General features: G+C 42.1%; 1 protein-coding gene across 5 annotated transcripts in view; it reads left to right on the plus strand.

The window, feature by feature from the left end:
- lrrfip1a (leucine rich repeat (in FLII) interacting protein 1a) overlaps nt 1-24,821 on the plus strand; it is a 50,976-nt gene extending 26,155 nt beyond the window's left edge. The window contains exons 3-28 of one of the 5 annotated variants that reach the window (XM_076081948.1): nt 396-413; nt 575-646; nt 1,586-1,627; nt 2,507-2,557; nt 2,741-2,776; nt 3,750-3,803; nt 3,884-3,922; nt 4,027-4,083; nt 5,379-5,438; nt 6,901-6,984; nt 7,256-7,318; nt 7,816-7,893; nt 8,813-8,911; nt 9,460-9,486; nt 10,062-10,187; nt 11,207-11,278; nt 12,456-12,626; nt 13,916-14,008; nt 14,239-14,331; nt 14,518-14,610; nt 14,878-15,022; nt 21,144-21,193; nt 22,329-22,449; nt 22,535-22,614; nt 22,717-22,821; nt 22,922-24,821. In XM_076081948.1, coding sequence (XP_075938063.1) covers nt 396-413; nt 575-646; nt 1,586-1,627; nt 2,507-2,557; nt 2,741-2,776; nt 3,750-3,803; nt 3,884-3,922; nt 4,027-4,083; nt 5,379-5,438; nt 6,901-6,984; nt 7,256-7,318; nt 7,816-7,893; nt 8,813-8,911; nt 9,460-9,486; nt 10,062-10,187; nt 11,207-11,278; nt 12,456-12,626; nt 13,916-14,008; nt 14,239-14,331; nt 14,518-14,610; nt 14,878-15,022; nt 21,144-21,193; nt 22,329-22,449; nt 22,535-22,614; nt 22,717-22,821; nt 22,922-23,029 — 2,037 coding nt within the window. In that variant the 3' untranslated portion in view covers nt 23,030-24,821. Of the gene's footprint in view, nt 1-395; nt 414-574; nt 647-1,585; nt 1,628-2,506; nt 2,558-2,740; nt 2,777-3,749; nt 3,804-3,883; nt 3,923-4,026; nt 4,084-5,378; nt 5,439-6,900; nt 6,985-7,255; nt 7,319-7,815; nt 7,894-8,812; nt 8,912-9,459; nt 9,487-10,061; nt 10,188-11,206; nt 11,279-12,455; nt 12,627-13,915; nt 14,009-14,238; nt 14,332-14,517; nt 14,611-14,877; nt 15,023-17,099; nt 20,697-21,143; nt 21,194-22,328; nt 22,450-22,534; nt 22,615-22,716; nt 22,822-22,921 lie in introns of those variants that run through there. The other 4 variants (XM_076081944.1, XM_076081945.1, XM_076081946.1 and 1 more) reach the window with 4 other exon arrangements.
- The last annotated feature ends 21 nt before the right edge of the window (nt 24,822-24,842 follow it).

Raw genomic sequence — 24,842 nt, forward strand, 5'->3', positions numbered from 1 at the left:
TCACAAATTTGGATTCTGCGGCTCATTTTGGTTCTTAAAGTCTTCGGTACCAGGATGTATGAGAGGCCAGCTGTTTGTCACTAGACTCAGATCTGTAGTCATGGGAACCTAAAGGAACCATGGGAACATGCCCTGTAACCCAGTCTCATAGGGCCTCAGCTGTGGTCCTGGTGTGCAGCGGGTTACCTCTCATTAGCAGAAACCTGCCTCTGTACCCCCCCCCCCCCCTGCATGCTATCTGTCTTTTATCTGTCACAACGCTGACTGCCATTCTTTAAAGTTTGAATTTCTGTCTTCTCATCTCATCTTTGATGCTGGTTTCTTTTCTTTTCTTTGTCCCTGTTTTCATGATTTGATACCCTCCAATCTTTGTCCTCTACCTCTCATCGGCATAGATCTTTCAGGTGCAGAAGGTAGGCCTCCTCTTGCTGGTTTCCACCTCATTTCTTTTGAGCATGGTTGTGCGATTATCCTGGGCTTCAAATTGTGCCCAAGAAAATAATGGAAGTCTGTTATCTGTGTTCTCTTTCCTGTTTTTTCTTTTTTCTTGTCCTCATTTCCCGTCTCTTCGTAGAAATATTATGGCTTGGACACCAAATTAGACGACCGAGCGGACAGCAAATGGGGAGATATTGAACAGTGGATGGTACAGTGTTTCTGTGCTGTGGTGACGACACTAAAAACACTAAACACTGTGCATGTGTTTCTGTGACGCTGATGTTTCTGTCTGTAGAGGCTTTTGCAGCGTGCAGAGTCTGCTTTTGAACTCCAGATAATTCCTGTTGAGCCTTTTTAGAAAATAACAGATTATAAAGAATCAAAGCTTGGCCATTAATGATAATCCACTTATTCAAAGGAGCAGGGTGCCCGTTTGGCTTTGAATCAGCCTGACCATCTGCCCCTTTGGTGTGAGACTGCATGAGGATTTACTGTGTTGAATTCATCACTTTAGTCACTGCGGTTGACTCGTCCCAGACCATCAGAGCTTCCAACCCAGCAATGAGGATACTCGTAGTGTGTGTGTGCCTTGTAATCTGACTAACTGCAGAGTGTTTTTTCTGTTGTTGTTGTTCACTAAAGTAATTCATTTACTGTATGTTGCAACTTGAGGTGACTGTGTTTCTGCATGAGTGCCTCAGTGATTGGTCGGCTGGAATACTGGCTCAGCGAGTGGTTTGTTTTAAGAACATGCATGTCTGGAAAAGGCTTCTGGATTTGTTTATTGCAGGAATTGTACAAATGTGTTCAAATGAACCAAAAAGCGTAAAGATGTAACCTGGCGCCCAATTTTGTCTACATGTGTTCATTCGGCCAAATGTCTACCATCTGATGAATGACTGGCCAAAATAATTGCAGTAAACTATATCACAATATCTAGATCCTAAAATGAAATAAAAACAGAAATTGTCAGTCTTTCAAATTTAAAATCTTATGCAAACATGTGGTCACCACTGGGATCAGTCATTCAGCACCTCTACCTCCCTCGTGCATCTGTCTCATTGATCTTTGACATCTCTCTCTCCTCCTTGGCACCCTTCACCTCCTCTCTTCTCTTCTCCATGTGCACCCCCCCCCCCCCCCCCAGGAGGACAGTGAGAGATACTCACGTTCTTCACGGATACAAACGGTTTGTAGCCCCCCCTCTGTTTCCTTCTCCTCATGCCTTTCCTCTGTAACCTTGTCCTCCACCACTTGGAAAAAAGTTGAATGAAATACATGAAACCCAGTATCAAATGTTGGCCTCAGATTAATAGATTAATAATAATAATTTATAAATAGATTTAGATAATGTGGTCCAAAACATTATTATAATTAATAATAATATTTAGAATAAAAAAGTAGTTTTTTTCAAATGACAAACTATGCTGAATAAAAGAGAAATTCTGGATCGTCTATGTACGGGTTTCTCTATATATAGTATTTTGTACGTGGCCTTTATTAGGCGGAGTGTCCAAGTGTTTGTTTTTCCAACTGTTCCCAGTGAGGAGGGAGTGTATGCTGCCTCGAGAAAAAGCTCCTCACCAGCTTTTATCTTTTAGTTTGCTGCGACTTATTTGTGCAGCCGCTCCGAGCGCTTCTAGTTAAACATCTCTGGTGTCCCCAGCGCCCTATGGTGCTATATGGACACTATATGGACACTCGGCCTTAGCTACTAGCCTAAGCTAGCGACACTAACAGTCAATCCTCACCAGCTTTTAGAATGTACTGTAGCAAAGCCCTGAAGTAAATCAGTCATTTTGAATTGTGATTTTTCGTTTTTTTCTTTGACTTTTTATTTATTGTTTTTGCTTTGGTTTTCCACAAGAGAATTTCTGTTGATTACTTTTTTCCTCATCTTAATTAAAACAAAGGTCACATAAAATACTCAACAGATGAACAAACCATGTGTCGTTGCAGAGGGACACGTCCTGTCATCATTTACTGTTCACTGTCATTGTTGATGCAGATCACACACAAAGATCCAAACCCCTAACCATCCATTTCAATCTCTCACTCTCTCACACAGCTCTCGGACGACGATGAGCGGGCGTCAGTGGGAAGCCGGGACAGCGTCAGGGTCAGTATCACTCAAACGGCACACTCATTCAAAATCCAGACATTCTTCATAGCTCCTTTTTATTTCAATGATTATCAAACACCTTTTTGCTTTTTCAATAACCACGATGGACCTTGTGTCTGTCTTTAGTAACTTAACAAGGTGGCACATGTTGATGATGATGATGCTGTGTCTTTTGCACAGTCTGATCTTGATGCGGTTGGGGCTTATGGTGGAGGGGTAAGAGTTGAACTTGTGGTGGGAATGAGTCGTTTTTTGACTAACAGTTTTATTTGAGACCTCAAAGCATGGAGTAAATCTGCCTTATCCTTGTGATGATACATCTCTCTTTATAATACAAAGCATGTCTGTGTGCTCACTTCATGGAGTGAATTAGATGGATTTGAGTTTTATATTCTGTCTTGTTTGCAAGATGAAAGTTCCGATACATTTGGTGAACTAATGCAATGCGGCAATATGTAGGAATCGACCCATGAATGTGGACTAACTCACTACGTTTCATGTAATCCCATCAAGTGATTATGTTCGGTCATGTGCTTGTTCTTGCTGTTGTGCAGGGGCATTGACTACCTTGGAGTAACTTAGGTTTGATTTTGACCAAAGGAACACTGTGTGCCATAGAGCTATCATGCTCCAACCAAAACACAGTGCGCACTATTTAAGGCTCTGTTATGTCTCAAAATGTTAAGCGCCATTTTTTCTGCGCTATGTAATGTGGAAAAATTCTTCATATTCATCATTCTCATGGGCGTAGGAGATCCAGGGTATTGGGCTCAGTGGGTTTACTCGCTGAATCAGTGTGGTCAAATAACTTGATGGTGAAGGGATAGTTTGGATGTTTTTTTAAGTGGGGTTATATGAGGTACTTCTCCATAGTCGGTGTGTTACTGACAGTAGATGGAGTTAGGAGAAAGCAAAACAATGTACTGCTGTGGACGGGGGAGCAACTAAACCTGTTTCTGACACCTATCGGCTTCTGTTCTCTGTCAGAAAGTCCAAAATACAAACTATCCCGTTGCATTTTCTGTCTGGTGTGTGCCGTGTGTTGCTTTGGTTTTTCTATTAATAGTGACAGTAACTAATAACAATGTCGTTACTGTGTATATACATTCTTCAGAGAGGTGAGAATAGAATTGTACATATAGCCTGCTTTCACCCTTCACCGTTCTCCCTCTCTTTCTCTCACCCTAAGGACTCAAATAAGAAGTCAAAGAAAAAGAAGAAACATAAGCACAAAGACAAAGATGTATGTAAACATTCATCCTGTAACTGCAAAAGTGGCCCACACAGAAACAGTTTGTCACTCGTGTTCTTTGTTCGCAGAAGAACGGCTGTGACGATGATTACAGTGTCGTGTCCAGCAGGGTTAGTAGCTGTGTGTGTTGAACTGACTGTTGTAGAGTGACGGAGTGCTTGCGCATTTCTAGACAACCTGTCACTCATCAGCCTCCTCTTTGTCCTGCTGTCAGAGCTCCAGACTCAGTGATGAAAGCCGAGCGTCTCGCTCCTCCAGGCTAGACCTCACGGTGCGTGTTGGCCCCCCCTCATCCTTATTGCTGAGTAGCTGTAAAACTCTTCTGTTGACACCATGGTGCAGATTGTAATTTGCTTTGAAAAACAGATTTTGGTAGAAATAATCACATTGTCTTTGAGGCAAACTGCAGTGGGTGGAGCTAAAATGAAACAATGTAGCATGTTTGTTCATTATGTTTAAACCAAGCCCCCAGAAAGAGCTCTGGGTAATTAGGCAAACTTTACGTAGTGGCCAAACGGTGTAACTACAACGTCTGGGACCGTCACGAGATGCCATTAGACTCAAAAATACTTTTTTTTCTCCATGGACTTGCATTGAAAGGGGCATCTGTAAACCAGTGGATAATAGTTTTGAGGTAAATCAACTTCCCAGTTGAACACTTGAAAAGCCCTTGTTTGGAGCTTGCAGCCCTTGGAGCTTAAGAGGTTAAATCGTTAGGTCCTAAAAGTTGTAAAAATGCACTTATAGCCGAATCCAGAGTAACTATCCTTCCTGGCTGGACCCAGACCTGGGAGGCGGGGTTACTCTATTGGCTCATGGATGCGGAAGGTCGTTTTATACTCGGAAGTCAGTTTTTGGGTGGTGACGTCATAAAATATAACTACAAACATTCAAAGCCTCATTTGAAAACCTCAATAGAAGCTTTGAACGTAAAAGAAGATGACATTGGGTACAGCCATAACAGAAACCGGGCAACTTTGAGTGGTATTGGTTGTGTGTGTGTGGCCGAGATGAAACAGGATCTAACAGGTTGCTACCATGCAGGGAGGAAGACATTCTCACCAATTTAATAATCTCAATACATTTCTTCGTCTTTGATTAATCTCTTGAAGATGACCAAAATGACCCCATTACGTGACTACGCTCCTCCACTGGTTTGTGCACAACAATGTCACCATGTGAAAGAGTGAACAGGACTTTCCAATGGAAGGCAGCAATAAGCTAAAAGTCAGTTTGAATTCTAACGAGATGAAGAACTGGCAACATTGAATAACGAAGGAAGAGCTGCTTAAACAAACAAATGGCGAAGACGTTTTCATTCATCCTTAAAGTCGTGCTAATCCTACCTGGTTTGATAAACTGGTTCTTTGGTTTAACCTAATTATTTCTACCTCTGACATATCTATTTAACTACACCTCTATGAGGTTTTTTTTAAACCCAGCTTTAATAACATAAGTTTCCAAACCACTAACAGCATGTGATGTGTGAGTAAGTTGATCCTGGGTGGTGTTGTGCTGTCAGATAGAATGCTGTTTGATATTGTCACCTGTGCTCCCGACCCTCAGAGCTCCAGACTGAGTGATGACACCCGGGTGTCTCGTGCCTCCAGATTAGACCTGCAGCCGGTGGGTGGCATTGCACCCAAGACTTTTGCCCCTAATACCACTAATGGCCTTTGGTGCACACTTTTATTATTGTCTAAAGTTGTGTTTATCGAAAAAAATGAGTTTTAAGATCAACTGCTTACTATGGAAGCCCTAAACGGACATAATTCAAATATTCTTTTTTAAATCTGTCTCTCAAGATAACATCATTAAGTCGTGATTTTAATATAGCGATAACAAAATTAAAAACGTTTAAGCACTAAAACGAACTTTACCATCTCAAGATCAGTCGAAAAAATGTAATATTCACAACAAAAGGTTGTTTCGTTGTATTACTTGTAATGTTTGGGTCAAATCATCTCACCGTGAATGTATTCAAACAGCCCAGTACGAGCTGACAGTGCTGTGAAGTTAGTGGAAGGATACATATGTGACTAAATCTGTTTAAAAAAAAAAAGGAGGGAACAAGGGTACAAATTCATGAGATAAACTGGAATATATTTAGTAGAAGTAAAAACACAAGATGCCTCTGACCCTTATGAATTAAAGATAAAATACCACAGAATTGTGTGAGGAATACATTTTTGGGTTACTGGAAAAATGAAATGAAATGAATGATTCCTGACAATGACATACACTTGGGTTGAAGACATCTCTGACTACTTATAAACACTAACTCAAGCATTTTTACTGTTATCAATTATTATATTTTCCATTTTAAAAGTCACTATTTTCTACCGTGGAATACTTGAGGTTTAATAAACACATTGCTCCAAAATTCCTGACAATCATTGATATATTTGACTTCATGATATCTCTGAGTAAATACATTCTGAAATGTCTTCAGATCTGAAGACACATGTAGCTATTTCAAATGTTTGACTTTTACTTTGGAAAATCTCTTAACTGAGACAGTAAATATGCTTGATTTTCAGTTTGTAGTCAGAGATGTCCTGAAGTCAAATAATTATTTCTTAAGAGAGATAAAAAGCTTGTTTAAATCATGTCCGTTTAGGGCTTCCGTAGCTTACAACCAGTGACGATGTTGATTGTTTTACTGAAGTATAATTTTCATTGAGGCATGTAGTGCGTTGCTTAACAGTTTCTAATCAAGCTTTACTGTGGATTACTTTGGAATACATAGGTGCATGTATTTTTTTTGATGTATTTAATTGCCACAAGACTTCCCTGTTGTTGTGGACTCTTTGTGCTGCATTTCCCAGAGATGTCCCAGTGGAGTCAGTACTGTGACATCAGTACTGTGACATCAAAATAGTTCTGTGTTGAGTTCTGGGTCGCAACAATCTTTTCGTCAGTCCAGCCATTTGGCAAGCATGCTGATTTCCTTTTTGTTCTGCGTGTTAAAAACAAGCTACACTCATGACGTCCAGAGATGAATGTCAGGTGCAAGTTCTACTTTGGGCGAAGAGTTGTGCCTCCTTCTCTTGGCTCCTTACTCGTTCTTCCTCTTTCCTCATTTCAGGCCTCTTATGCTTCCTCTGACTTGTACAGCTTCAATGGTCTGTCCTCTTCCAGAAAACCAGGTTCATCTTTCAATGGTTACCAGGTCTGTACACGGGACAAATGCTATCGACAAGACACACACTGTGAACACTTCCAATGTCACAGCTGCTCTGTTATCTGCTAGCTGACCGTTGACCCCTCTGTGGAGAGGGACAAGAGAAACGCATAATAAATCAAGTTAAATCATCCTTCATTCTTAAGTTTTTACAACCTGTTCCAAGCTGCCTCCCTTAAACCTCATCCTGCTGCTTACACTGTATGGGTGACGTGTGAGCGTACTGCTTACACTGTATGTGTTTGTGTGACGTGTGCAGAGCTCCTTGTATGAAGACGGCCTCAGCGGCGGGTCACAGCGAGTCTCTGGCTCCAGCTCTCGAGTAAGACTCTCTTGGAATTGTGGCCTTTGTTGGTTTGACTCACCTGAGAGCGGCGGGTGTGAACAGTGGTTTCAGAGTGGGAAACTAGTGTGAAATAATGAAATGTGTGAAGTTTGCTTTGGTTATGTTCTCATTCCAGACCTTCTCCTTATTTTAAGTGTTTGTTTTTTTGTTTGCATGGGAGTTGCTGTGGATTGTAATGTAATTGGATTTAAATCTATAATATGTGTGCGTTGTTAAAATGTCATTTATATGCACATTTAAGCAGATTGTGATTCTGGAATCATTCCTCTCCAGCATGTATTTGCTACTAGTACTGTTAGTGTGAGCATGATGATGATGATAGTGATGCATTTTATTTAGGAAGCACTTTAAACTCAAACACGCTGCACAGAGGAGATAAAATAGAGAGATATATTTAAAAGCATGCATGTGCATGCTTGTTTGTGTTTGCCTGCAGGTGTACACAGAAAGGTAACAGTCTGTTTTCTCTGCAGCCTTTAGAGTACACTAGTTATCGCAGCTCCGGCTCCAGAGCCTCGTCCAGGGCCGGTTCGGCCCGTGCCAGCCCGGTGGTGAGCCTCCACCCTCCCAGACACCCACCCTGCTACCAGCCCCGGGGTTTAGATCCCACCAGCCTACATGTAGATTAGCTTTGTAACCACACAAGTCTATGACTGAACTCACACGACAACATTTTGTTTATGTGCCAAGTGGACACCATTGGACACACAGACATAATCAGACTCTGTTCCTTCATGATGGTGACTCAGACTTGGCATGGTTTGTACAATTTGGAAGTGTGTGAAAACAAATGTTCCGTGGGCAGAGTACAAGCAGGTATTTCCTGGTGGACCTGTATAGCACAGCCATTACAGGATTCATGTTTTTATGCTAGTCAGCCATTAATGGAAGCTCAGAGAAGCATAAGAGAGTGTGTGTGTGTGTGTGTGTGTGTGTGTGTGTGTGTGTGTGTGTGTGTGTGTGTGTGTGTGTGTGTGTGTGTGTGTGTGTGTGTGTGTGTGTGTGTGTGTGTGTGTGTGTGTGTGTGTGTGTGTGTGTGTGTGTGTGTGTGTGCGCGCGCGCGTGTCAGTTTTAGACGAGCCACAGTGCAGTGGCTGACCATTTGTCACAAGCCTGTAGCAACAGAGTGAGTTTTAACTGATGGTGGCATCTCCCAAAAAACAATTGTTTTTTTTAAATATTATTTTTTGTATTTAGATGTATATTCTATCAGGTCCATTCAGCCGTTGACGATGTCCATTCATCAGTCACCGGCTGAAGAAGCAGTTTTTGTATTAATAAAAGTTACTACTGTATGGTTTATGTTTTTCACGAGGAATCATGTCTGAGAAATGTGATGTATGCATTGTTTTTAAGGGATAGGATGTAATAACATATAATGGGAAAGAAGAACACAGGTAACAAACGTGTTGCTCTGCTCTGTTTTTCGTTTCTTTGTTGCTCTGTTTCGCCCCCTGGTGGCCGGCGCAGGAACACAGCGTCTCTGTTGCCAGTTTTTTGAGGAGCGCGGCCGGTAGCGGCGGCCTCCACCGGGACCTGGACGATGTTACTATTCCTGACTTTCCCGATGTGAGTCGCTTTGCCGCCGCGGCTGTGATGTGAGCTGACTTCCTGTTTGGTTGCTTTATTTATTTATTAATTTTGCCACTCGTCGTTCCTGTTTGTGCACTTCACCCTGCAAGGAGGGCTGATTGCACGCTGTGTTTGTGTCAGAGGTTAAGTCATGGGTTGACTGTGGAGACTACCAGAAGATTGGTGTGTGTGTCTGTGTGTGTTTCAGGCTGGGAGGGACAGCTGAAGTGCCCTGTTGTTTGAAGTGTTTTTTTAACACATGATCTGTTGTTGAATGGAATACTGTGTCGTTTTGTTTTGGGGATTTTTGACGCCTCCTGTTGTAATTATTTGCATGGCGTTGTTTATTCGATACATTTGTGCCTTTTCTTACTTACATTCATGTGTATAAACTATATTGGAACACGTGTAATCACCGCTGAGCAGGCTGTAGTGAGGATTTTGGGACTTCCTCCTCCCTCCGTTGGTCTCCTCGCCCCGTGGCCTCCACTTCACCCTCTGTTTGTTCTCACTGGTTTTTTTTTTGGTTTTTTTTGTCTCAACAGGTGGAGGACAGAGATTATCTTGAGAAGGTGAGTGGATCATCACCACATGCTGTGTATGTAGTTAGTCAAATGCTTAAAGGGACATCAGTTAGAATAATGAGTACTTTGTATTTTATTCTGATTGTGTGCTTTGGTAAGGAAGCCTTGAGAGGTATTCTGGTGATCCTTTTCTTAGTCTGATCGTAATTGTTTTCTCTCCTGTGTTTATGACTTAAAAAGGGCGTGATGTATTTTCCTGGTTTTGCCAGGATAATCTTAACTAAACTAATTGTTTTTCATCTCTTAAACAGGTTGGAAGAAAAGTTTTGCCAGGATCATTTTTTACCTGTAAAAACGGGTGAAAAAATCGGTTCTCTAGGTGAAATTATTTGGTGTTGTTTTCCACGTGTTTCTCAGATGAACCTTTTTTTTTAAGGAACTTAGAACATCCTGGCAAATCCTTTTTTTCCACCTGTTAAGTCATTAACACATAAAACAATTCAGATTAGACTTAGAGAATGGATCACCACAAGTTTCCTTTGTCACTTGTCATATTAAAAAGAAAAACACGTGTCCAAACATGTGTCTAACACCATTTGTGTAATAACTGTCTTTTTCCTCAGGGATCTCGAGCAGCTTCTGCCTTAACAGCAGCAACCCTCACCTCCGTAGGCGGGACCTCGTCGCGGAGAGGAAGCGGCGAGACGGCTTTTACTATAGATGCAGAGACGTCTCTACGAGAAATCAAGGTAATGCTGGAGAGATGTAGCTTCCTTCTAGCTACTAGATTTCCTCGTGGATTGTGGTTTTTATTGGTCATTATAGTCATAATGTGTATTATATGGGAAATTTACTTGGAGACACATCTAGCGGTGTCTTTGCAGAGTGCAACCAACTGAACACCCCTCTGCTCACTCCTCCTTTGCAAAGACTGCTGTGAGATGAGCCGCTGAGTGCAAAACCGTGTTAACGACGTTCGCCTCCATACCACAATAACACAACTTTGGTAGCAACCGAAGTCAGACGGAGGCTGGTGGTAGCACGGTTTAACACTCTGCGGCTCAAGTTTCACAAGCGTATCAGAAAACTACGGTGGCCTTGAGGTAATGTAAAAACATCTCTTGAGCCAGAGTTTAGTTTGTCCCATCTGGGCTACTGTCGAAACACGGCGTACTCCCTGTGTAGATATAAACGGCTCATTGTTAGCTAACTAAAACACAGCAATTCCTAGTTTCAAGTGATTATATGCAACTGAAAACCTTTTTTATTCATATTATATTCCATTTATGATGATAGATCCCCAGAAATGCTACATACTGGCCCTGTAACAAATTAACGACATCATATGATGAAGATACCCACATTGAGAATTTCATTACATTTAGAGTTTTTGAGCCGTTTTGATTGCAGAAAAGTTTCTTCTGTCCAGAGTCAAACTTCAGAACCCATATGGTGTAATTACTTTACAAATTGAGTGGAGAAGAGGCCGAGTCACTTCTCCACCCAACTTCATTCAACCACAAGACATGAGGGGACACGAGCAACAAACTGGATCTAACTCTTGTACTCTAAGAGGTTATATGAGGAAAGCAGTAAATGTAGCAGACGGCCTGAAATGAATCTCCGTGCCGTCGTGCTATTTTTCATTCTTTCTGCAAACACCGTGTTGCTTTTGTCATCGTCCTGCCGCCAAACTGTCTGCACCGTCACCTTTTCTGATGTTGTCCCACTGTGCTTCTCTGCTCACTGCTGCTGCACTCTTCACCAGGAGATTCATGAACTGAAGGATCAGATTCAAGATGTGGAATCCAAGTACACGCAGAACCTAAAAGAAGTCAAGGTATATAAGCCTGAGAGAGACCCCCAGAGCTCTCAACTCCAGACTCACTGTTCACTAACTTCCTCTGGAGATTTCAGCCTCGTTACTACCACAGTGGGTCAAATAAACTGTTTTATAACAGTGGATCCAAGATCAATACACCAACAGACAGGCTTTTGAATTGAAACTGAGACAAAGAAACTCTCCATTTAGTATATTAGAAACAATACTGCTGCTCCAGACTCGGCACAAATATTGACACACACATGCATTAGTATAACTGCAGTAAGGGTTCTACGATCGATGGTTATCGGCTGACATTAGTTCTCAATAGTTTGATCGGTGGAGTCCATGAACGGCAAACAGAAAATTAGATTGAAATGGTTTCAATAATAATTAGCCTTTTTTCTCGCCTGCTCTTTAATTCGCTCTGAGAGCGACAACGCTGGACACAGACTCACATCTGACAAGAAAACACACTGATAGCATTATTAACACTACAAAGGATATAGTAAATAAATGCCTGACTTGCCACACTGTTGGTTTTCCTCCCCCTCTGCCTGCTGTTCTCCTGGAGTTTCAATTCCCCCAATTTTTACTTGTGACGTGTAAAACATTTCAAAATCCGCCCGTCCACTATATTTATTAGAAATAGCCTAGCATCACCACTGTTTGTGCTGCTTTTTTAAAATAATGTACTTATTCCACATGTCGGTTGTGTCTAAAAAGAAGAGAGACGAGTAGACACACACACAGGCACACATAGAGGAGCAGGATAGCTAGTTGAACGCCACAGAGAAATTGCTACAAATAGACTCGGTGATCAAACTGCAGTCCTTTTGTGAGGCTCAAAGGCCGAGCCTGTGTCTGGCATTATTTCTCATTTATTTCCCCCTGGACAGATGTTTTCTAACTTGTGTGTTAACTTGCAAACTGTTCAAGATGCGTCTGCACGTTGCATGTCTTTCTTCATTTTGGTGTGTGTGCGTTAGCCTGCACATAACATTTCCACTGACCACGTTTACACAGGCTTATACAGTTGTGCAACATAGATAGATGGTTGCATTGTCTGGATTTCTCTGCCAGCTGCATCCACCTGTTACACCAAACACAGTTTGCCCATCCTATTTGATAGAGGACAGTATCCCAAGCTGTTATGTTCCTATATTCTGATATTGTCTTTATGTGGTGACATTAGGATGCGTTAGTCGAAGTGGAGGAGAAGTACCGTAAGGCCATGGTGTCCAATGCCCAGCTGGATAACGAGAAGAACAACCTGATGTACCAGGTGGACACGCTCAAGGACTCGCTCATGGAGCTGGAGGAACTTCTGTCTGAGTCGCGCCGCGGATATGAGGAGAAAGTCAAGGTACCGCCGGCACACAGAGGCACAGACTTTAAAACAAGTGATATGTGGCTCACTTCTATAATTGTAGGAAACCCAAATGGCTTAAATCTGGTATTTGAAGGTTTTGAATCTGTTGCTGTTAATGTAAATCAATGCTTGGCAGGTCATGTCTCTCCTTGTTCAATGCCACTAAAGTGTGATTTAAAGTACAACCTGCTAGCACACTGGTTTCCACAACTTCTCAGCCGCCTTTACGTTGGACCCCTCCACTCTGCAGAGGCCGACCACATCTACATGTAGGGAACATGGCTTTAACGGTGTAAAGTGGGAGCTGAGAATTCTTGCAGTTTTTGAATTGATTCTCTGCCTTCCACAAATCCATTACAGTATAAATCTACATGCAGAGACTGGAATCTTCCAGCATCCTGAATTCAAATGATGACAGTTTGGTTAAATATGGAAAGATTGCAGATATTAAAGTCCTGTTTGTTAGTTTCCCACAACCCTTGAATGCATCATGTGTTTTGAACACTTTTCTGACATGAGGATAAATGATCAAGTGTAAGATGGAGCTGAATGACTGAGCATACGGATGTTATTGTTCTGTAATGACACCAAAGTAGAGCTTGGTCAAGTTTTAGTTTTCTCTTCATATTGTTAATCCAGCACACAGTTAATGCTTTGGTTTAACGCTACAACCAAAGAACTTACATTGATGAGAAGTGAAAGCTGATTGGTAGTTCCTTTGCACACTACCATATGATCTGTCCAGAGATGACACCATTAAAACAACCTGATTGAAAAATAACAAAAAGAATGTGTTCCAAATAGAAAGACATAACATAACTTTTTCACCACTTACCGAGGGAGCAAAACGTGAGCAATGGAAGCTAGAAAAATCCAACACTGAGGATTTATAGAAACCAGGCGAACCTTTTCATGTCGAGGATCTCCAACATAGACGCTCAGTCGACCACAGACAAAATGGCAGCAGCAGTAACGCAGCGCCCTCTAGGGGCGGTTGTAAAAAAAAGCACCACAGTTTTGTCTCTGTGCTTCTGTACTCTTTGTTACAACTACATCTAATGCAGTAAAACAGCATTGTATTTGTACGTAAGGACATACATCATACTGTATGTGTTGCATGTCTTTCAAATGAGGACTGTATGACACCGCTCTCAGAATGACATCACACTTGACAGCGATGCAAGTAGCATTCCTGTAATGTTTCCGGATGGGGTGTGTATGAGATGTTTCTAATGAAAGCAAACGGGGTTATTGGTTGTCAATCTGTCTTTGGTTCCTCACAGGAACACGAGCGTGAGAAACATGCCCACACGGTGCTTCAGTTCCAGTTCACTGAAATGAAAGAGACGCTAAAACAAAGTGAAGAGCTGCTAAACGTGAGTATGTGTCCCCCAGTGTGAACGTGTGTCTCAAAGTGGGGTGCAGGAATGGAGCCTCCCATTGGTTCAAAAGACAGATATGAAGAAAGACAAACACGTTTGTCACCTAGAAGACTGCGCTCCACGGCTTTCTCTTTGTTCACACACTGTATACATGCATGCACTGTTTTTCTCTTTTGCTTTCTCTCTCTACGTCTCAAACTTGCTTTCCTTCTGCTGCTGTTTAGGACATCCGTCAGCTGCGTATCAAACAGGAAGGCTTTGTTAGAGAAATCTCTGACCTGCAGGAGACGGTGGAGTGGAAGGATAAAAAGATTGGGGTACGGCCTCTGAGCCCTGGTGCTGCACTTTTTATGTTTTATTGACTTCATCACGTTCAGCATTTACTTTTGCCGACATGAATTCAGTATCTCCTTTGCATGAAACTGACCGGCAGCTTTTTACTTTCGCTTCTTTTCACCTCTCGTACACGTTTCTTCTCACTCTCCCTCACACTTGGGGCTCAGGCCTTAGAGCGACAGAAAGAATACACAGACGCTATTCGAGTTGAGCGAGACGAGCTCAGAGAAGAGACGGTGAAGCTGAAAGACATTCTGAAGGTACTCTGTGTGTGTGATGTGTGTAGTTTTGGGAAGAAAAGTGTGACATTAAAGTTTGAATATTATTGTCACGGTAACTAAAGCTTTAAAGGTAAAACCGAGTCCTGCGTTATTGAAGATGGAAAGTAATTACAAGTGCAAATATAAATTGTACATTCACTTCGTTGTTTCAAACATTCCTAAACCTAATATACAGCTTTTCCATTGTGACTTATTTTGAAGGTGTGTACTCTATGGAGCTAATGTTTGCCTTTCTGTTTCTTCTAGAAACATGGAATAGTACTGGGTCCTGATCTGAACATCAATGGAGAGATTGGTGAGGCAGAAGTGGACGGGTCCCCCAGTGCAGACCCTGCTACCCAACCGGCTCAGGACTCGCAGACCGCCCCAACGGAGGGGAACGGCATGCTCGGTAACACTTCTCACTACCTTAAACTGTCTGAAGACTTTCATTCCAAAAAGCATAAATACAGTAGTGGTGGAACCGAAAATTCAGCAACCAACATATAAAACAAGTATTTGTCCTCTCACAATTGATATCTGATCCGAATGGTTGATGTCTAACTTTGGAATGAACTCTTCAGTTCCCAGTGTTGTGCTCTTGGAATGTCAAGTGTCTTCAACTCTGATTTTCAGTTCCCTGAAAGGATAAGTCTGGTGATATTCTGTATTGTTCTTGAGGTTGGACACTTTCAATGACCAGAAAATCTCACCACAAGGTTAACTTTGTAGTTATTCTGGAGCTTTCAACCTCCAAAGCCAACGTCGACGAGAAGTCCTTTAAAAGTGCTCCCAAAATGGAAATTTCAACATCTACAATTCGATGGCAACTGGACAAACTATCTGCTGAGGAAGATTGAGTTACTGCTAAACTGCTAAGTGGACCTTGTGGTTTAGTCAACTATTCATTTCTATTGTAAACTAATTCCATGAAAATACAAAATTATAGAGTGAAATTGATCTCAAAATGTATATTACATCATCTACAAATGAAAAATAAGATTTACAAATGTATACAATGATTTGTGTGTAATTTTGGGTATTCACAAATGTGTGTTCCAATCTTCACACGAATGCAACCTGATTTGTACGTATCCCGCGATCCGTGCGCACACATTTAACATTCTGTAAATAAATACCAAAAAATGTCACAAATATTTTTAGAAGTTTGAAAGCTCAAGAAGTGTTTTGAAGGCAAAAATGTACATAAAAAAATGTATTGAGGTTGTGATGTGTGCATGTGTAAATATGTTTTACACAAGTTCAAATTGCTTGGTATTTGTGTGAAGTTTGGAACACGCATTTGTGAATAATCACAATTAAGCATAAATCGTTATATACAATTCTAAATCTTCCTTTTTATATTTGTAGATCATGTAATATACATTGACTATTTTGAGAAGTTTCACTGCATACAAAATCGACAACGAATTGATCCCACTAACAAGTATTGTGTGGCAGCCTGAGATATATATATATTAATTATCTTCCTCTGTGCCACAGAGCTCCATTGTTGTCCAAAAACACATCTGTGAGCCACATTCATACACACATGTAAATACTCATTATAGCACCAAATTCATATGAATGCACTGTTTATTCCTGTTGGAGTAACGTCTGCTAAAAACTACAGTGATCAGCTGCTTTAGGAAATGACTGAAAATGACTGATCCTTTTATAAAATACGATTATGCATTCATGACCAGTTTTTAGAATGTACATCTGTAGAAGGAACCAATGAGCTTGTGCTGCAGACAAGTTGGGAGAGCCAGACAGTAGTGAGTGACAGACTACAGCATTAGTTATTTTTAGTACTTTCATCAAATTTGTTGACAAAAAGAAAAATACAGAGAAACACCAGCCTTATCCCTTTAAGAAAGATCTATCCAACCTCTTGCTTTCCTGTTCAAACTAAGATTCCACTTACAAGCTCAGCATGCTCCTTGACCCCTGGGGTTCATCTTCGTCACCTTTTTCACCCCTAGTCTTCAGTATTAATGTTTTGGCTTTTCATTTGTTTCTCTTGCACCTTTTTCATCATTTCAGCTAACACATATTAGTTCTGAATCACAACTAACTCACACATGTTAATGCATGTGGTGTAGGTGTGTAAATAGTGACCGGTCGCCACAGGGTCGATGGTACAAAGCTTTTGAGAACTCTTTTAGAAGCAAATAGTCTCTGTGTAAGGAACATTATTGTAAATGCATTGTAACGTATATCTTTGAGCAGCCGGCTTCTTCTCTTGTCGATCGATGTGCTGGGAATCAAGAACTTAATTTTGGTGTTCCTCCGGCCTTTCTTCTTCTTCTTCTTCTTCTTCTTCTTGGCTCTGTGCTTCTCTTCCTGGCCACTGAATCAATCAGGTGTTCTGCCTTACCTTGACTTCTGCTGATGCACTTCCTGATGAAGATTACAGTTTTGAAAATCATGTCTTGAGTCAACACTTTTTGTCCCTCCATCACCGTGTACTCTTCATGATCTCTCAGGCAACACAGAGGAGACTCCGTTGAGAAGTAGCGGAGAGGAAGAGGTCGATCCAGAGCAGCATCGAGAAATGTTTGAGGAAGAAAAAGGGAATCACGTGAGCTGTGATGCACTCTGTAATGTTGATGGTGTGTCCACACTGGAAACATCGAGCGAAGAACAGCCAACAGAAGAACAGACGTGCTTAGATGAGGACAAGAAGACGGCCGCAGAAGAACACAATGTTGAAGAAAGTGTTGTCAGCAAGGACTTAAATGTTTACATTATTGACCAATCAATCACAGAAGCCAAAGATATAATCATGTGCAGCCCTGAGCTTCAAGAGATTGTAACAAGTTCTGAGGAAAATGTTCCAGAAACCCAAGCGCCTAAAGGGGGAGATTTAGGGGAGACAAGTAACCCAGGTTTAGGGGAGACAGAAACCAAAAGCAGTAGTGTTGACACACAGAGTGATGACATTAGAGAGTCATGTAACAACCTATTTGAGGAGCAAGAAAACAAACAGGAAGATGAGGAAAGTAACTTGCAAAGTACAGAATCATGTCATCAGCAAAAAGTTGCACACAGTGTTATGACAGAAAGTTTGCCTAATGAGTCCGACCCAGCCGTGTCAAACACCGAACCTCAACAAGAGCCTGAGAATGCAGAAGAGGCAGAGAACGACGAGGCAGAGGAAATATCAGGTAAATGTCAGCCTCAGGGCGCCGCTGCTGCAGGGAAGAAGAAGAAAAGGAAGAGGAGAGGCAAAAAGAAAGGAACGCATGACGATAAGAACCAACAAAAAGATGGAGCTGACCAAGAAAAAGGCAAAAAAGAAATAAAGGAATCAGCTACAAGAAATAATGGGCCAACGGCAGAACCTGAACTCGACGGTTCTGCCACTGAAACCCTCAAGAAGTCAAGGGTGGATCAAGAAGAGGGAGTAGAAGCAGCGAAACCCAGGGAAACCTTTTTAACCAATGAAACTCTGAAAGAATCGGCAGTGGAACTTGTTACAGAGGAGCATGACAACGAAGAAAAGTTGGAGACGGAGAACGTAGAAGAAGCAGAACCCGTGGCAACTCCCAAGGAAGAAAGGTCGGATCATGTTACGGATGAACAGAACAAGCGACTAAGTTCGGAAACTGAAACGGTAAAAGCAGTAGAGGCAGTGGCTCCCGCTGATACCTTTTCTCATGTTGAAACTCTCAACTCCAGAACAAATGCCAGAAAGGATGAGCAACACGAGGAACAAACTTTGGAAACTGAGAAAGTAGAGGAAGTGGGATCTATAACAAGTCCTGTTCCAGAGACCAACCTCAGCACTTCTGATCTTATCGACAACTCTAAAGGTGCGGAGAGCACTGATGATCTCGACAGAGAGGGTTCTTCCAGTATAGATAACTCTAAAAGTGAAACCGAGATCTCAAGCACTGACAATGTCATCCACATGGAGTCAGAAATTGTTGATAGTGTAGAGGATGAAGTTGGGTCTATTGATGAGATGCAATCTGAATGTACAACTACTAACCCCGAGAACACCTTTAAAACAAGCTGTAAGGAAAACACTGAAGAATCGCATGTTCCAAGCAATGGAGACATTGCTGCTGATGAGTCTGAATCCACAAGCAATCCTGAGAGTAAGGACAGCGCGTCTGTGTCCCAGTTCTTTATCGATGTCTTCACCAACGCTCTCAAGAGCTTGTCTGGCTCAGAGCCGTCCGCAGCCGTGAACTCGGGCAGCGGTGACGCTTCCATCGAGGTTTCTGGTGGAGGTCCAGAGGAAGCGACTGAGACAGTCAGCGATGACGAGGAGCCAGGAGCAAAGACTGAGCAGGAAGCCTTTCCTCCTGACGGGGAGGATTCTGAGCTCAAATCAGACGGAACTGAAAAGGAGGAGCTGAACGGAGGCTTGAGAGTCGCAGAGGGTTTAGTTGAGTCAGACCGCTCACATGATGAAAAAGGTGACCGTTGTGACAGTGCATCTTTAACAAAAACCACCGATGCATTTGACTCTGTGAAGAGTCTGGTGGAGACTGTTGGAGTAGCGCAGGCCGAACAACTGGGTAACGTACAAAGCCAGGATCCGACAGAGGAATCAAATGTCGAAGTGTCCTCTGAAACCGAAAAGATCAATACCATTGACCTGTTGACAACACCGGACTCTCCAAAAGAAGCTACTGAAATCGGGTCCTCAACGGAGCAGGACCACAGAGCTGAAGAGTCAACCGTTGAAGAGGACCCAGAACATAAAAACAGTCAAAATGATCCACATGATCCAAGCGAGACAGAGCAACTGCATGAACCCGGCAAAGACAAGTCTGAGGATGATGATTTGTCTCAACCCACCCTGCAGGACAGCGATGAAGAGGACGGAGAAGAGGATGAAGGCCATTCTTTTGATTTCAATGACATGGACGTGGAAGAGGCTGTAGCGACAAGTCTCCTTGAAAACCCGAGCCAGGAAGAAGTGGAGGAGGGAGTTGAAGTCATGCCGGATGAAAGCAACAATGGTAGTTTGTCAAATGAGAGTAGACCAGACGAGCCAGTTGAAAGCACGGTTGACGGGGGTAACCAGGTAGAGTCACTGGATACTGCGCCTCCAGACAACCTCAACTCTGGTGAGGACGCCTCGTCTGAAAAGGGGGAACGTGTGGAAGATGTGTGTGAAAAGCAGAAAAACATTCCAGAGGAAGAAGTGGGTGTGGCAGATGAGCCCGGGCACATTGCAGAGGAAGGAGAGCTTTTGAGTGTTGGAGAGGTGTGTGCTGATGCAGAGGACATTGTCCAGGCGGCGTCTATGCCCGTGGAGGAAGGATTAGATGCCATTAAGCTTGAGCTGCAGGGCGGAGATTCACCAAAGAGAGCAGAACAAGTGGCCAGCAGTAAAGAGCCACAGCAGACAGGGAAAGATGTGAAGAAGAACGGCAAGAAAGGCAAAGGCAAGGGCAAAGAGGAGTGTAAGATGTCTTAGCTTATAGCTAGTATATAGTATAGATATATATCATTTCATCTGGCTTTGCTTAGCTGTTTACAAAGTAGTAAAATACATTTGTGCCGCACTTTGATACTTTCCCAAATGAATATACGTTTGTATATGATTTTAATTGACTCCATGTAAACTGTCTGAAGGACAGCTGTCAGTATCACAACGTGAGCTGCTTGGTGACGGTAGATCTTACTATTGGACAATACTGCACTTGCTATGTCATGTAACATTATTTTGTCATTGATGCACATTCATCATGCTGCTTGTTATGTGTCATGGATGGATAATATTGTATCACATCATTTTCTCATGCTACAATTTCAGGATTGATTTATTCATTGCATAGGTGTTCAATAGAAACACACAGATGTTATTTGGTAATTCGTTAGTTAGTGAACTAGCTTTTACATGTTCCAGCGGTAATGTTGATGGTAAAAATGCAAAGTGCTTGGAGACCCTGATCTGTTCTCAGGGAGTAATACAACTGCTGTTTGAAAGTCATTTCCATCTACAAGAATGGGAAAATGTATGACACATGTATGTTTGCATTTTGTTGCACTTAATGGAAAAGACGAATGTAGTGCGTCCTCGCCGATATGCCAATAAACACCCTGCTGTTCCCAGTTTCAAATGTTGATCCAAATGCATTTTTTGTAGGGAAATGGAACGCAATGTGTCGGCAGTCATTCAGTCAGCACATGTACACGTAGATCTCCGGTCACACCTTACTGTGTGGTCACATAGTGAGAATGTAGTCAGCTGTGTGCTCTCGTATTGACCCTCCTCTCCACAGTTTGTGCATGCTAACAACCTACCCCCCACCCACACACACACTCCCGTTCCATCTATCCCCACGGAAGCCTGCGCTGTTGCATGCATCAACTCCCCCCCCCCCCCCACCGCTCCCACCATCTCCTTGGCTCCTCCCACCCCTGGTATGTGAACTTCTTTTTATTCAAAGATGGATGGCGACAGTTGTGATAGTTGTTTGTGATGCACGACGCTCCATTTGAATTAATGATCTGTGACCGAGACTCTGATGTTGAGTGTCTTCTCAAACGTGTGTTTTGTCTCGTAGAGATTCGTCTGAGGAAACTGGTGGATGAGCGGGAAAAAATGATCGAGCAGGTGGGTCCGTGATTCATCCATTTACTAAGACCGGCATCTGTAGTCTCAGGAATATTACAATTTACATCAGGAGCTAATATTTAATACATTTCATGTCATAGCAGCGTGTTGCAAGGCCATATTTCTGTATATGTCCCATTGCTATTGACATTGAGGAGCCACAGTGTCACAGCAACAGCACGGCTGCCTAAGTGCATGTACTGTAAACGCGTTACAAAGGAAAGGAGTTCTACCTACAGGTGCAGAAGTGACTGTAACGTGATGAAACGGAGAGAATCAGGGAAAGTGAGGAAAAAAGTAACTTTCTCATGAGGACAGTTCCTGATTAAAAAATAAGACAAATGTGGTCAAATGAGATCGCTTTTTCCTCTTCCGTCTATTTCTGACAGAACAAACAATGTTCAACGCAGTAAATGGTGCTCCTGTATACTTGGAGAAAAGCTTGTGTTTGAGTGGTATTTCATAAAGGCATTTGTAGTACGACACCTGTCAACAGAACTCTTATACGATATAAAGTATTTAAAATCCAATGTTTAAACCATGTTTAAGTGAAGTTCACAAATCATGCTTTATGATTAGAAATGACCAAGAAAACCAAAAGGAAATATCAAACCTGATGGGAATACTACTTCTTTATACTTCTACATTTTAGTTATTGGGTTTAAATCCCATGAAAAGACCAAAACAAAGAGTTGACCCTACTAACAAGCAAGCTTGATACATCATCTTCCTCTGTTGTCCAGAAGTTACTCAAACCATATTAATGAGTCACACTGTGTGTGACGTGTTCCTTCATCAACCAAGAATACACACTCTGTAGTTTATTTTCAATCGAATCCCACACACACCCTCCTGCTGCTCTAAATACTCACTAGAGCACCAATTGTGTATTGATCCACCGCTGAAAATAGTCCCCAACAAATGCACTAGTTCTTCTCGTTTGAGTTATGTTTGCTAAAAACCTACAGCGACCCTCTGTTTCAGGAACGACTGAGCCTTTTTAAAAATGAAACTATATATTTGTGAGGGGTTTATAAATATGAATGCCTTCAGTAGCAGCAGGGTTGGGGTATTTTCATTAGATTTGTTGACAATATTCCTTCATCAGCTGATGTGTTAATGGCTCTGTTTGCAGGTAAAGAAGCTGAAGTCCCAGCTGGATCCGAAGACACAGAGGAACGGCACTGAGAGCACTTCGAGCCCAGATGGTGAAATTGTTGAAAACGGCAACAATCCGAACTTGATAGAGCTGCAGAGTGAGTGAACAGATCAGTAGTTGCACTTTACTATTTCATTGTCGCCGACAACTGAAGAATATTTGCTTTTGCTAAATCTTCCCAGGGGATTCAAGCAGGCAAATAAGTGACTTTAAGTTCAAGCTTGTGAAGGCAGAGCAAGAAGTGACCGCTTTGGAACAAAATGTAAGCTGACAAGAATCCTGAATTCATAGCGTACCTAAAAAAAAAAAAAGCAGTAAATATTCTCACCTAAGAAGTCTTTTTTTATTTTCTTTTGGTTTCCAGGTGACCAGACTTGAGGGTCAGGTGACGCGCTACAAGTCTGCATCAGAGAACGCAGAGAAAGTGGAGGATGAGCTGAAGGCAGAGAAACGTAAACTACAGAGAGAGGTAGAGTTCTGTTTTCTTACACTGCAAAACAAATGACGAGCCGGACCGTTGAACAGGCTCTGTTTTAATCTGTTCTCTCTCTCCCCGTGTGACCCAACAGCTGCGATCAGCACTGGACAAGGTCGATGAACTAGAGTCAAACAACAGCCACCTCTCTAAAAGACTGGAGAAGATGAAGTCCAGTCGCGGCATGGCTCAGACTCCATAGAAATTGGCTCATCTCCTGGAAAAGAGTCCTCCCGCATCTCTTCCATCTGCCTGATAGCAACCGCATGAAAAATAATCAAAAAAAAATAATCTAAAATCTTAGTTATCATATCCACAGAATAGAGAACAACAACAAGCAATGTGCCATGTCTTTGTCTGTTTTCTGTCCGATGAGAAGTCTCCGTAGCATTAATGCACACACACCCAGAACGTACACGAGCGGGTCTTTGTGGTTGACCCTCTGCACTGCTCTGCTGAAAGGGGGAACGGGCCACGCGGAGAGTCCCGGGACGGAGCGCCACTCTCTGTTGTCGAAGACGAAGAATGCTGCACTGCACCCTGTTTTCTGCTGCCTTCATCGAGATTCAAGATACTGACTTGTCTTGCTCACATGGAGGACAGATGAATGAATAAAAGATGGATCACAGTGCAGGGAACAGTACTCCACCGTGTCTGTGACCCGAGACTGTGATGTTCAATGTGGAGAACACAATGAGTGCTTTGTGTGTGTCGTGAATGAAAAGGCAAAATGAAGTATATTTTCCTCATTTGCATTCAAAGCCAAACTATTTTTAAAGGTGTCCATGTTTGTGGTAAAACTGAAGAAAAAGGATTGCCCCCCCCCCACCCCCCCCCCCCCCACCCCACCCCAAAAAAACAACAACACAATATCACACAATGTAAACAGTCCAGAAGGCACCAATGGTAGGTCCTTAGCGTGTACCCGCCCCTCTGCTAAGACACAAGCTTCTCTCTGCTTCCTGTATCGCTCACTGGTCAGCTCTTAGGGACACACTGACCCGCTGAGACTCACTGAAGGAATGTGACGATGGGGGGCTCAGAGCAAACACACTGGGGAGGAGCTGCTTCACTGTTTACAAAGCTTCAAACTTTGTAAGGGAACTCCAACAACTGTAATCTTTGTGCAATAAAAGCTCCAACCATATTGGTATGTGCACGCGAGCATTTTAGTCCCGGACTTCTAAACGTTTCCTTACTAACGTTGTTCCCCGTAAACCGAGCTTTATTCTGCCAATGGTTCCTTGGGTTTCCTTCATGTTGTCATTCTTCACCTCTTGACAGCAGTTTGGAACAAGTGAGGCAGTCGAGCTTCAGCTTGTGTATCTGAGGTTTCTAATTTCTTTATACAGTCAGTAAAGTACAGAAGCTTATTGCTGCCACTGTGACGGAAAAGTCTGAAATTACAGCGTAAAAATAATTGTTTTAATGAGCCTTTTCATGTTGTAAGATACTTTACATGTTATAAAATATAAGAAACAAATATCCGCTTTTACAGGAGACTTGTAACATGATGCACTTTAAGTTTGCTGTAATTTTATCTATGCACATTCATATGTTACAACAAAGAGTTTATTGCAAAAATGAACTATATAATAACAAAATGGTATATTATGAAAAGCATCTAGTTATAACATGAAAAAGATTATTCATTAAAACAAACTAACGCTTCTGCTGTAGTTTTGCAGTAATTCAAGAAAAATCTTAAAATCCAAAGAATTCAAGACAACGCCGCAATCGTCTCTTCAAATTTGTGTTTACAATCTACAATATTTACTCCCAATAGATTAAAATGCTTTATAAGGGTCTAATATATTGTAAAGATTTGAATAACTCTTAAAGTAACACGACCGATTAACTAGATGGAGAAACTCCTCCCTGATGAAGGTGACATCGGCACAAAAAATGTGTAATAAAGCAGAAGTTATGCAGCGTGGTCTGCAGCACGCTGTATGTATTCGATTCTGAAACAATAAATACAATGTTAAAGAATACTTCAAGATACATATTTGAAG

Source organism: Anarhichas minor, unplaced genomic scaffold (assembly GCF_050575085.1).
Source record: "Anarhichas minor isolate MPS153535 unplaced genomic scaffold, ASM5057508v1 ptg000087l, whole genome shotgun sequence".
NCBI lineage: Eukaryota > Metazoa > Chordata > Actinopteri > Perciformes > Anarhichadidae > Anarhichas > Anarhichas minor.